The sequence below is a fragment of the Salminus brasiliensis genome, chromosome 12, assembly GCF_030463535.1.
Source record: "Salminus brasiliensis chromosome 12, fSalBra1.hap2, whole genome shotgun sequence".
In the NCBI taxonomy this organism is placed as follows: domain Eukaryota; kingdom Metazoa; phylum Chordata; class Actinopteri; order Characiformes; family Bryconidae; genus Salminus; species Salminus brasiliensis.
The window spans coordinates 28,922,157-28,934,807 of NC_132889.1; the positions used below are offsets into that span (position 1 = coordinate 28,922,157).

A 12,651-nucleotide genomic window follows, 5' to 3' on the forward strand; every position below is an offset into this window, starting at 1 on the left:
CCCTCTCCCAACTCCTCCTCCTGCCACTGTTTCAAACAGCTGATTTGAGAAAAGGAGAAGGCGAGAGGCAGAACTGAGGGGAAATACTGCCACAGCGATGAAGCACTCGGATCGACATGCATCCATAACGCTGATCTTCCTCTGGTAAACCCGGACTGCTGCAGTGCTGCGATCCCAGCCGGGTTGCTTTGAAGCGAATTGCTAAAGCTAGCTAACTTTACGAACATCTGTAGCTAGCGGGGAGACAACTAGTCAGTTCAGGCTTGCTTTCTTTTCGCAACTCTTCCCTCCTAGTCTGCGGATTTCCCGAAGAAACTGGACTTGCCATATTACTTCGGAGCAGAAGCGTTTACACAGCCTATATGGGTCACGTAGCGGTTTAATTAGCAGGCTAACCAAGCTAGGTAGCTAGCTAGTAACAGCTGGTGGGAGCCTAAGCTAGCTAGCACTAGCTACCGGCTGGAGTTCCATCGAGCGACCGAGCGACCGAGCGACCGACCTTCCTCCCGGCACTTTTCCAGCGAAATATCAGGGATGTTTTGCCGTTTAACTGAAGCTGCAAGGCAGGTCGAAGTGCGAGGCTGTTGCTAGATGTGTGGACAACCCCAAATACGTGCGATAACCGACCCACCAACCGCATACAGACTCATTTGCTGAGCTCGTTGGTTACCAAGTACCAAGACCCCGGCTAGCCAGCTAACGTTAGCTAGCTAGCAAACAAAGATGATCGAAGCGGACTGAATTCACTCTCGGGCTTGTGATCCGTCTCTCTTTCTGCAGCGTAGTCCAAAAACATTCACGTAATCGTGAGTTTGATACGTCTAGATCATATTGACGATGCAAAATCGAGCAGTTTGGCGTTTGTTGAACGTTTTAAATGACATTTTCTGCCCCGTCGCCCTCGGAGTGTGATTAGCTGACTAGCTTAGATAACTTGGCGACCAAATACTGCCGTGCCGGGTCCCACCTCATAGGCTCTTTTTGTGTTCATTTGCTTTGGTATAATAGCTAGTAACACACGAAGTCTAATAATTTGGCTAGTCCTCCGGGATTTAGCAAATCGTACCTCATGCAACTCACTAGCTAGCTAACTTGAGCCTGTTAGCCAAGTGAACGTAATCGAGTTGTCCGCGGCCGAGAGACTGTTCCGGCAACTTGGGCTTGTCCGTTTTTATTGATCGTATTTTATTATTTCGTTTCATTACAACACTTCTGCGTTTTAATGGGACTAATAAGCATAGCTGCTCGTCGCCAACCCGTTTCGACAGTGGGCTTGCTCTAATAGAATGGCATTCCATGGGTCCGCTCGGCCAACCGTGTGTGGAAACGTTAACTTGTTCCCTGGATCGGAGCTAGGCCACAAGTATTTCTGTGTGAACAGCACGACTGGCTCTACCTCCAGTGGCCTAAGCGCGACCCAGAACCCAGCCGGGCCTGAGCAGCCCGCAGGCGCCCCACGGCACCCGGCATCTCTCGGCGGAAGCACAGGCGGAGGGGCCGCGGTTCCACAGCCTCACAGCAACCCAGCCAGCGAGGTCCCAAGTCCGGCTGAAATGGAGCCCGATAGACCGATCGGTTATGGAGCCTTCGGCGTAGTGTGGTGAGTGCTGTCATCTTGTTGGGATTGAAACGCTGAAATGGCGTGAGAAGAGTATGCCCTGGGTTTTCACCAACTGTAATGTTCATCTTTCCGTCAGGTCAGTGACGGACCCTCGTGACGGGCGGAAGGTGGCCCTCAAGAAGATGCCCAATGTCTTCCAGAATTTGGTCTCCTGTAAGCGTGTCTTCAGGGAGCTGCGGATGCTGTGCTTCTTCAAACACGACAATGTGAGTTTGAGGCTCCCACACCTGAGTCATAACACCCTTCCAACTTTCAGGGGAGACGTTTATGTCTCATTCATGCTGCACAGCCTACAAATTCCCACACCTGAGTCATAACACCCTTCTTAGATTCAGCCTAAACATTTGATTCTCTTCAAAGTTACAGAGCCCACAAATTCATTCATCTTGGTCATAGAAACCCTTTTAAATGAACACAGCTGTTTTTGAATATCTGGTTTCTAATCTAATAATGTTAAGAGCAGCAGCAGTGATCTCATCATGAAGGTAGAGTAATTTGGGGGAAAGAATGGGAAGGTTCCCGGTTTGGTTAGTGATGAGTACTAAAATGCCATTTACCAAATACAGTGTCGTTGATGTTCTTAATTGGGTGTTGATGGTAAAGATTGATCATGTCTTTTTGCGTTCGCAGGTGTTATCTGCTTTGGACATTCTGCAGCCGCCACAGATTGACTGCTTTGAAGAGATGTATCCTTAGCATATACCTTTTAACGCTGTATGGCCAAAAAGTATTCAGACACTGTTTCTAATTGGTGAATTTGGCTGCCATAAGGTGCGCTTACTGCTGAGACAAGCATTGACACACAAGCAATCGCTGCGTGTTTCATCTCCATTGATAAGCGTGCCACATGGATCTCACATGGGACGAATGTCACCATGCCTAGTGCCAGATGTCGGTTAGAGGGGTGCAAACCCCAAAGCATTGGGCTGTGGAGCAGTGTACCTGCTTTCTCTGAGGTGATGGACCACCAACCAGAATGCTGTTGGGATGAGTTGGAGTGGTGTTTCTGATCCATAAGTGATTGTTAACACCAGTTTCGTCTAGTATAAAGCCTCCCTAGAGGACTAGAGGCTGTTTCCCTGTATTAATACTCTTTCTCATCTTTAAACCTTTGAACATAAAGTGTAGAGTAATGGGTGTGTATTTGGTTCCTATGTTCTCAGCTGTGTTTGCCTTAACTGTAATTGTTCTGTAGATATGTGATCACAGAGCTGATGCAGAGTGACCTGCACAAAGTCATTGTGTCTCCTCAGCCTCTTACTACCGACCACATCAAAGTGTTCCTCTACCAGATACTCAGGGGTGAGTGAGAATCAAACCTGTGGTGGGGTTGGGTTTATTTGACTTTACATGCTGAACCTGTTTGTCTGCAAACTCAGGGAAGGGGGTATAAAAGCCTCTCTGTGAAGTGTAGAGTAGTATTGCTGTGGAAAAAGAGTTGGTGGTCTAGGAACAGTTTTGTTGCAGAGACAGGCTGTGACTGACATGGCTCCCTATTTGCGTTTAAGGACACTATTGAGTTTTTCGGACATTTTTCTGTGAGTGTCTGAATCGTAAGGCGGAGTTTGAATGTAATTAAGGGCACTGGATGCACTCAGAATTTATGGAAACCAAAGTAGCTTACTGCACAGGAGCTGAATGTATACCAAAATGCTTTGTGTTTGAGTTAATACTAAGCTGATGACGTTTGCTCATACCTAAGCAAGTAAACCCTTTAACTGTAACTCATTTTAGATGTATCCAGAGTGCTGAAAAGAGCTATGGAGGACATTGACACTGAAGATAAAAGCAATATTAAAATTCTATGTTTAATGTGTTAAGTGATACCATGTGTGTGTGTGTGTGTGTGTGTGTGTATAGATAGATAGATAGATAGATAGAGAGAGAGAGAATGCATAATAAAGCCAGTTCCAGAACGTTTTTAATAAATAATTTTTGGGGGGTTAATTAACTTTTCATTACATGTCCATACAGACTTTATTTATTATGGGATAAATTATTATGAGAGAAGCTCAAGTGCAATGTCCTTTATCTCTCTCAGGCTTGAAATACCTGCACTCCGCTGGTATTCTGCACAGAGACATCAAACCAGGGAATCTGCTGGTCAACAGCAACTGTCTGCTGAAGGTATGGACCAGTTTATCAATGCTCTCTGCTTTATTAGAGGTTATATTTTAGGTACAAGTAACAAGTATGTTTCTGCTTCTTTTTCCATTTGATCAGATTTGCGATTTTGGGTTGGCCCGAGTAGAAGAGCCCGACCCCACCCGTCACATGACCCAGGAAGTGGTGACTCAGTACTACAGGGCCCCTGAGGTTCTGATGGGCTCCCGACACTACGGCCCAGCTATAGACATCTGGTCCGTGGGCTGTATCTTTGCAGAGCTGTTGGGCCGCCGCATCCTCTTCCAGGCTCAGAGCCCCATCCAGCAGGTAATGACTGACAGCTGAATGCACTCTGCATTGTGGACATATAGCTATTACCATTTTAACATTGTACCTTATTAACATATGTATATTCTTACATGTACTGTGGTTTATTTGGCAAAGCTGATTTGAGATCAGGACCTCCATTAGTATTGTGAAATTGTAATCATTTTATTATTCATATAGAGTGTAGCAAAATTGGGTCACTTGTAAATTTCCTTTAAAACCGTGAATGTGCTTTCTCTCTGGTTGCTAATTTACATTGCCCTAATTATTATATAAATTGTGATTTAACCCTTTTTCAATCCACTTTCCCCCTCCTATGAACATATTTGGATCTCTATGCACTGCTTGTCCTTGGTTACTTTGTGCTGACGAAATGAGCGCAGATGAATAAAGTCGACTTTATTACCAAGGCCCATGTTAAGTGTTCTAATTTCATCTTATGTAGCTACTGAGAGACGCAGAGAGAGAGAAGTTCATTTCATAAATGGCTTGAGTAAAATGAGTAAAGATCAGGGAAATCAATTTAGATAAAGGATCTTGCTAAAATCTTGGATCTGACGTTGTCTTTTTGTAGCTGGATCTGATAACTGATCTATTGGGCACTCCTCCACTGTCTGCCATGGCATCTGCATGTGAGGGCGCTCGGGCACACATCCTAAGAGGACCTCACAAACCGGTAAAGTGTCTGGCTTCCAGTAATGTACTTTGCAAAATGGGTTTATGATCTCTTGTACTGTTCCCTAGGCCACAAAGGAGCCATATACCTCTGTAACCATTTGCTCTTCTAATGCACTTGCATTTCATTTATATGGAGGATTGCTGGGCACCTAAATGTTTTAGAGCTTTGGGCAGAGCTTCAACCTGAGCAGCAAATGATGTCCCTTTTCTGTTCTGATGCCATGTAGGCGTGTTCTGGCAGTAGAGAGAGTACAGTACAGCGTTTTCTTTTCCGATACTGACATCAATACCAATCCAATATACATGTATATTTTCTTTTAAACTATTAAGATTTGAAAAAAAATGTATTGGCGCATTTTACCTAGGATCAGCTTCTAGAAGTAGGCTGTTGTGCTCAAACTACTCAAACTTTATTAACCCACAAGATGAAACACCGCTAACAGCATGGCATCACAAAGCGAGTGTGTGCTATTTCAGACTCGATTTGTGACCAAACTGGATTTGAGTCTTAAAAAGCTACAAAGTTTATTTGATCTCTACTGTTCAGGGAAGGCTTTCTACAGAATTTGAGCATTGCTGAGTATTTGATTGCATTTAGTGACTAGAGCGTTAGCGAGTTTAGGTATGTTGAATGATCACCATGTCAACTCATGTCAGAAGTATTGGATGGAGCATCATCATTCCAGACTTTATAAACCCATAGCCTATTCTTGGCATTAGGCGTGGTGCCAATGGGTTGATGTTTATAGCGTTTATATTCATGCATAGTTGCATTTGTCACACTGCAGCCCAGACACTAGGCTGCCGAGGGCTGGATTGACCTGTTACAAACGACGTTGACTGAAACTGAGCAAATAGTTTTGGAGTTGGTGCAAATTGGCTGTAGCTGATGTTGGTAGGGATTGTGTGGAACTTTCACCTACAAAAACAAGAATGTGAGTCTGGTCCAGAGCGAGAAACACGTGTATGAAAAGAACCTAATGGCATGTTAAATATATGCCTGTGCTGCCCTGTGAGTGAACGCAGAGAATTCCTCAATGTTTTTGCTCTGAGCAATGATCATTTAAGTGGTGATTTTCCAGATAAGGAATTCCACATTTTTGCTGAACTTTTTCCCCCTCTTTTCTCAACAGACTCAACAGCTCAGTAACTTTAACATAGCTTGTATGGGAATTGCATATTTACTCGTTTGCTAACACCATTCAATATTTTTCTTTGTCTCCCTCTGTGCCACTCTTTTAGCCCTCACTCTCGGTTCTGTATATGCTGTCAGACGCAGCTACCCATGAGGCTGTTCATCTTCTGTGCCGCATGCTAGTCTTTGATCCAGTGAGTACATATACAGACACACATCTTTCGTTATCACCAGTTTCTGTGCCGATAGCTTCCTCTGCATTTGAGTCATTGAGTCTTGGGGGAAATGGACATCAAAGCAGTCAGTATCAGTTCTTGGGTTTGATGCTGAACTAATTGCAACTAAAATGCTTTAAGAAAGCCCCACAAAATAGCATTTATGTGACTGCAAAGACTTCCAGTCATTTAAAATTGTAGTATGGGTGCTCTTCAATGGTTAGCAATTTAATGAATGTACTTCGTACAACAATGTAGTTCGATTCAAGCCCAGCTGATTAACTAGCTAGAAATGGTATAAAATTGCAAATCAGACTTGTTGTTCACTCTTCTTATAAATTGTGCTTCATAATGCTTTCAGAGTATATGTATATAATGTGTTTGTGCTTGCAGGCTAAGCGGATCTCCGGCAGTGACGCTCTCTCGCACCCGTACCTGGATGAGGGCCGTTTGCGGTATCACACCTGCATGTGTCAGTGCTGTTACTCTGTTCCCAGCGGGAGGGTTTACACCCGTGACTTTGAGCCCCCTGCCGAGCGTCCATTCAGCCACAGCTACGAAGAGAGCATGCTCTCTGTTTGGCAGGGCAAAGGTGACTAACTGCTCAACTTCTGTTTTGCTTTCTCTTGCATCTTGCACTTTAATACACAGCCTACTCATATGGCTCATATGTATGGAAACAAGCAATGAAGTTAGAGGGAGAAGGGGGTGGGAGGTTGTGTGCCAACATGCACATTTCTGTGATCTAGAGTAGCACAACAAAAACAAAGCAAATATAAGCATAAGTGCGCCCAGGAACAACATCAAATACACAGATATAATGTTGACTGAAGATGGGCTTTGACCAGTCAGAAATTATTGCAGTCTGTGCATTGCAATATCTGGTCGTGACCTGCAGCACATTTTGATTGACGAGTAGCTTTTTCACTAAATATGTCATTGGTGTGCAGCTGTGTTCCTTGGCATATCAGTATTCACAGGCTCATAATTACCACCCCTTTTTCAGTAAATGCAGTTTTCTCAGGAGTACCTGAATGTAAGTATTGGGGAATATTATTAGAGCTTATTAGAGTAAAAATCCCCAGAGGCAAAACAAATCTGTACAAAAAAGCTGCAGACATTTAGCATTGTATTCTGTGTAAAATGTATTTCTTTCTGATTTTGCTTATTAAAATGGTTGTGTTTCTAAAATGTGAGCCATGCGTGTGTACTCAATTGACTTATTTGTAGAGTGCAGTATCTTGGATGGATGAAATATTGCGTTGAAGTGTGTTTTTTGTTTGTTTTTTATGACCGGCAATATATAGTGGGCTATTACAGCCTGTTCTTTTAGTTTGACCTGTCTTTTAACCATTGTTACAAGTCCCTTGCCATGTGTACACATAAAGAATCAGAAGGAATCATCACTAGGCTGGGGAAAGGGAGAACACATTTCCTCTATTACAAATGTCTTATGTTTTATGTATTTATTTTTAATATATTTCTCTCTCTGTTTCTCTCAGAGCTCATCCATCGTTTCATCACAGAGCACCAGCAAGGCAAACGAGTGCCTTTGTGCATTAACCCCCAGAGTGCGGCCTTCAAAACCTTCATCAGGTGAGGAAGAGTAATAAACTATTAAACCTCACTGGAGAGAGAAAGTGCAGTTGTGCACCTTTTTGCTGGTTACATTTATTACATTCCAAATAGCAGATGAACGAATCTAAATCCACTTTAAGCTGTAACAACCACAGTACACTGTAGCTAAAATGCATTGTAATATCAGAATATTTTGCTGAGGTGTAATATTTAACTTGGTGTGGGCACTGCTTCATGTGATATGTGATGATGACTTTATCCAAAGGTTGTTGTGGGAAAAAAACTAATTTTGTTCTTCTCTCAGTTTTTTTTTTTTTTTTTTTTAAACGGTAAGCCCTTGTGAGTCTTGAAATTTTGAAAGCATTTAAATAAAATCACAGAAATTAAATATAGACCCCCTATAACAGGAAGAATGAAGCAGGACCCACATTAATTTAATCCCAATTGAAAAGGGCCAGGGGTTGGCGACATGAGGCCTCTTGAGGCTCCACTGCAGTTATTAGGTCAAAAATAAAATGATCCTACTTTGCGGTAACATAAGGCTTATCTGACATAGCATGTTCTAACACACACTTTGTTTCAATCACAGTTTTACCAAAAAAAAGATCTTTAAAACTGGAGTTTGTAGAAATGGCTTTAAATGCTTCTAATGCACCAACCCTAAACAGTGGAGCATAGACTGCTGGTTACACAGCCATGCAAACAGCAGTCTCTTCTGTTTAGTTGCTAATATATATAATGTATATATGCACTAACCAACAATTTAGAGGCGAGTGAGCAGACTCATTTGCTTGTATAAAGTACTCCAGCTTGTTTCCTGATGTATTTAATTACAAGAAGAAACGGTCAAACACTACAAAGTTGTGATGCTCAAGTCCGCTTCTGGTGTGCCAGCTCCTTCTTTGGATTTAATTTTCCCATTCCACCTTAAAGGGTGCAGCATTTATGTTCACCATGTAAAGTAGGACAGGTAGATTTGAACCGGATGCTGACTGATGAGAAGCAGAGTTAAGCAGAAGCCTCATTAAAAAGTCAAAGATTTTGCAAGAACCAATACTACTTTTGCCGAAACGTATCCCGACAGAGATGCAAGAAAAGCAGCTATAGCTGAGCTAAAGCAAAGTAAGCCTTTTAGAATATACTGAGACCTATTGACAGTCAAGATGGTAAAACATTGCTTTAATCAAATCAACAAGGTGGTTTGATTTTTGTTGAAAGGACAAAATGACACTCATCGTTTAGGATGACGAGCCCTGAATAGGGCTGTACTGTTAAGCATACCTATGGGGGATATGGGGGGGACCTGGCAGTGTGTGTTTTTCAACAGTAACCCCTCAGGTACACAAACAGCAGACAGCAAATGTACCTTCCCTGTTCCGAACATATTTAGCAATAGCATTGCTAAATGTCTGCTTTTTCACTCTCTCCTTCACTTCCCCTCTCAGGTCCACCGCTTGGCATTCCTCAAAAGTATCACGTAAGGAGGAGAGATGAAATGAAGAACCTGGTTGTAAAACAGTAGTTCACTATAGGAGCATGTGCTTGAGATGACTGACAAGTTGCTTTTGGATCTGGCTGGATGATCCGGGTCTGAAATACTAGACTTGATGATCTGGTGAGACTGACACAGGAAGAACATCCTAACATCATCAACAACAACAAAAAAAAAAAAACTACCATACCCGGTTCTGAAGACAATATTTCCAAGTGATGACTGAAATATGCTGCTGAGAACATTTTTATACTGACTGAAATCGAGGATTATGAAAAACTGGATTTTGTTAAAAAAAAAAAAAAAAAGACTTCATGGATTGAAGTTGAGAGTCTGATGACAACACTTTTGTGTTAATGAAGTCCCTCAATGGTGTGCAATACCAATATCTGGGGGTGGAAGGTTTTAGTATTTTGTGGGCTTCAACTGCCATTCAGAAACTTCTCACTGTTCCTTCATTCTCTGTGAAAGTCTCGATGTGTTACCGTGTTGCGCGTAGAAGTTCTTAACTGTTCTTGAGTAAGTAGGTTCCTAACGTTCTCGCCATCCCTTTTCACATAAGCTCTTCCTTTAGGTTCTTTAGTCTGACCACCAATCTTTTTAATGTTGCTTAGTTTCCACATAGCGAAAACCTTGATTTTATGTCCCCTCTGTTTTCTTTGATGCTGTAAGTGTAGTCACTTTTATAATTGCGATACCACAGTTCTCCTCCTGCCTGACTTTGTTGCTCGGTCGTTAGTTTAGGACGCTGTTAGAGTACTGTAATTGAGGTAATAAATGTCTGCATCCTGAAAGCACATCTTTTAGACGTAGGTGCTTTGTCTGGATGCATATGTCCCCTCAGCTTGGTGTAAGGAACTGCGTAGTTTAATTGACTGCAGTGTGTTTTCAAAGAACCTTTTATTTACGTCCTTTTTTTTTCCCTTTTTGATTTAATGTTTTTGTTAATTGTGTCGTTCATTTGCCAGATTATGTTATCAGGCTATTTTTTGTCCACTTGTGAAGAGAGGCAGTCTTTCGTCGGACTTGTCGTGTGTATGTGCGTGCGTGTGTGCGTGCGTGCGTGCGTGTGTGCGTGCGTGCGTGCGTGCGTGTGTGTGTGTGTGTGTGTGTGTGTGTGTGTGTGTGTGTGTGTACATTGTTCAGGACTGGAGAGTGTAGGAGACATGCAGTGTTGTGCTGTTCACATTCTCATTACCTCAGTAGATCCACTGTGCACTGGCTGTGAGTGTGTTTAGGCTAAACCCAACTATTAACCATGTACTGTACAGGGGTCTGTGCTAATATCTAAATTTGCAGAGCCACGCCACTGAACCACTACCCCTACATCTCTCTCTCTCTCTCTCTCTCTCTCTAGCTCTCTCTCTTTAGGTCTCTCTCCCTCTCTCTCCCTCTTTAGCTCTCTCTGGGGGTGTAGTGGCTCATGGTCTCGTCTCGGATCGCTTTTGAAAGGAAAAATGCTGCTGTTCATTTATTGTTTTCACGTCAGTTCTAAGCATAAATAGTCTTGAGCTCAGGTTTCATATCACAGACTAGACTGTAAATCAAACAAGGACCCTCGGCCGGGTCGGGCCGAGCCGAGCCGAGCCGAGCCGCTGCGGCCGTTTCCTGGTGCTGTTTGCGTTAAGACTCGGAAGGCTCGTCGTGCTCTAAAAGGCTTGAGACTGTAGTGCATGTTGGCCACCACTAGGTGTCGCTGCGCACACGACCGCACAGCGCTCTACCGGACTGTTCCTCAAGAATGTCCCCTCTAACGGATCCGCATGTGTATATTCGCTTCGGGATTTCCAGATGCAGTACTTCAGGAGTTTGATGATTTTACAAAACCTTGTGATGTTATTTAATTTTGACCATAGGAAAATGTTGAGTTTTCTTCTGCATTTGTCCGTGTATTGTGACCAATTTTAGTTCATTTGACTATTTTCTTTTCTTTTGTTTCTTTTAAATATCTTATGGTTATGTTGTTTGGCCACTTTGCTGTTGTGTTGGTAGAAGATCTAGCAGTGTAGTGACATGAAGAGAAACGTTGGGTCTGGCTTCCTTGTCCTGACTGCCGACTACAGAGTGAAGAAGTTTCGATTAATGGGGAGATTTGCATTAGTCAAGAGGTCATAGAACTTTTAGACATTTTATGATGAAACAGAATACTTGATATTTTGTGTTAATGACTATTATGGCTGTGGTAATATTGAAAACTTGTTTTAAAAGATGGTTGTTATTTGTTTTTTTTTTTTGTTGTTTTTTTTTGGTTTTTATTTTATTTATTTCGTCATTTGCATTTAAATGAATATGAGGTTGTTTTTCCAGACTTTTGTGTTCACAACAAATACTTGAAATTTCTAAGAAAAAAAAAGGTTGGCTTAGGGTGAAATAGTCAATAAAGAAATAGACACTGGAGACAACATGCCTCGTCAGCTGAATGGTCAGTAGCTGCTGCTTTTTTTTTTTTTTTTTTTAAAGATATAAATATAAATAAATACACACAACTTTTCATTTATTTTTTTATTCTTTTTTTTATTTTATTTATATTTATATATATAAAAATGAAAAGTTGTTTCATGAACATGTGTATGAACTCTTACCTGACTATTCAGTCTAAAAAAAAAAACAAAGAAAAGCAGCAAAAAAATTCATAATAAAAAAATAAGTATATATATATATATATTACAAACACACTTTTATTTTTTGTTTATTTTTTTATTTTTTTGCTGTTTTTTTGGGGTTTTTTTTTTTTAGACTGAATAAAGTCAGGTAGGAGTTCATACACAGCCCACTAAACCTTGTAACCTCGTTACAAAAGATTACTCCACAACACAGATCAATAACTTCTGTAATTGTCAGACAGAACACCTATATAACTAGCCTGAAGTACTAACAGACATCTACACTGTAGGAAGAGGGCTTTTCACTGGATGCTGGACCTTTGCTGGGAGGACTTGAGGTCTGCTACTGATGTTAAATAATGGCTCTGGATTGAAGTCTCCGCTCCAGCTCATCCTGAAGGTTTTGGCTGGAGCTCCATCACTCCAGAGAAGGCTGTTCCACTACTCCACAGCCTAAAGCTAGGAGGCTTTACACCCTGCTTGGTATTGAGCATAGTGACCTTAGGTGCATGTGGAGCTGCTCCAGAACATCCTGTTCCATTGGCAATGCTTTTCCATGGAGATTATGCTATACAAGCTGTGTTTGCGTGCAGATGAACACCTGTGTCCGCAATGGGTGGTGATTAGCTATTTCCAGTAATTAGGAGGGGTGTCTAGATACTTTTTGTTTTTGACATAAAGAGTTTAATTCCCAGACCCAGATTGGGGATACGTCTAGACTGCCCTGCTGTTTAGTCCAAAACTAGGCTTAACCAAAGTCTGGGAAACCTTGTCCCTAACGTATGATTGAATGGTGTCCCAAAACCTGCACCTTATTAGAAAGGTAAATGTTAACCTATAACCTGCTGTTGACCACTATCAACTGCAAGGCAGCACTCTCTGCTTTTAAAAGAATT

The 12,651-nt window shown here is 42.0% G+C and overlaps 1 protein-coding gene across 1 annotated transcript; it reads left to right on the forward strand.

Annotated features, from left to right (window-relative positions):
• Positions 1 to 31: 31 nt before the first annotated feature.
• On the forward strand, positions 32 to 11,545 carry nlk1 (nemo-like kinase, type 1). Its single transcript, XM_072693980.1, has 11 exons — positions 32 to 1,600; positions 1,698 to 1,827; positions 2,252 to 2,307; positions 2,817 to 2,923; positions 3,663 to 3,748; positions 3,845 to 4,054; positions 4,629 to 4,730; positions 5,975 to 6,061; positions 6,476 to 6,674; positions 7,585 to 7,678; positions 9,106 to 11,545. Exons 1-11 carry the CDS (start codon positions 1,287 to 1,289, stop codon positions 9,152 to 9,154), a joined length of 1,434 nt encoding a protein of 477 aa, XP_072550081.1. The 5' UTR covers positions 32 to 1,286; the 3' UTR covers positions 9,155 to 11,545.
• The last annotated feature ends 1,106 nt before the right edge of the window (positions 11,546 to 12,651 follow it).

What these genes read in the sequence shown, in the direction of transcription:
- nlk1 (XM_072693980.1), top strand. Translation starts at nt 1,287, where the DNA reads ATGGCATTCCATGGGTCCGCTCGGCCAACCGTGTGTGGAAACGTTAAC. An exon ending in CCTCTACCAGATACTCAGGG is followed by an intron (nt 2,924 to 3,662) that starts GTGAGTGAGAAT and finishes TATCTCTCTCAG; the next exon opens with GCTTGAAATACCTGCACTCC. An exon ending in GCATGCTAGTCTTTGATCCA is followed by an intron (nt 6,062 to 6,475) that starts GTGAGTACATAT and finishes TTGTGCTTGCAG; the next exon opens with GCTAAGCGGATCTCCGGCAG.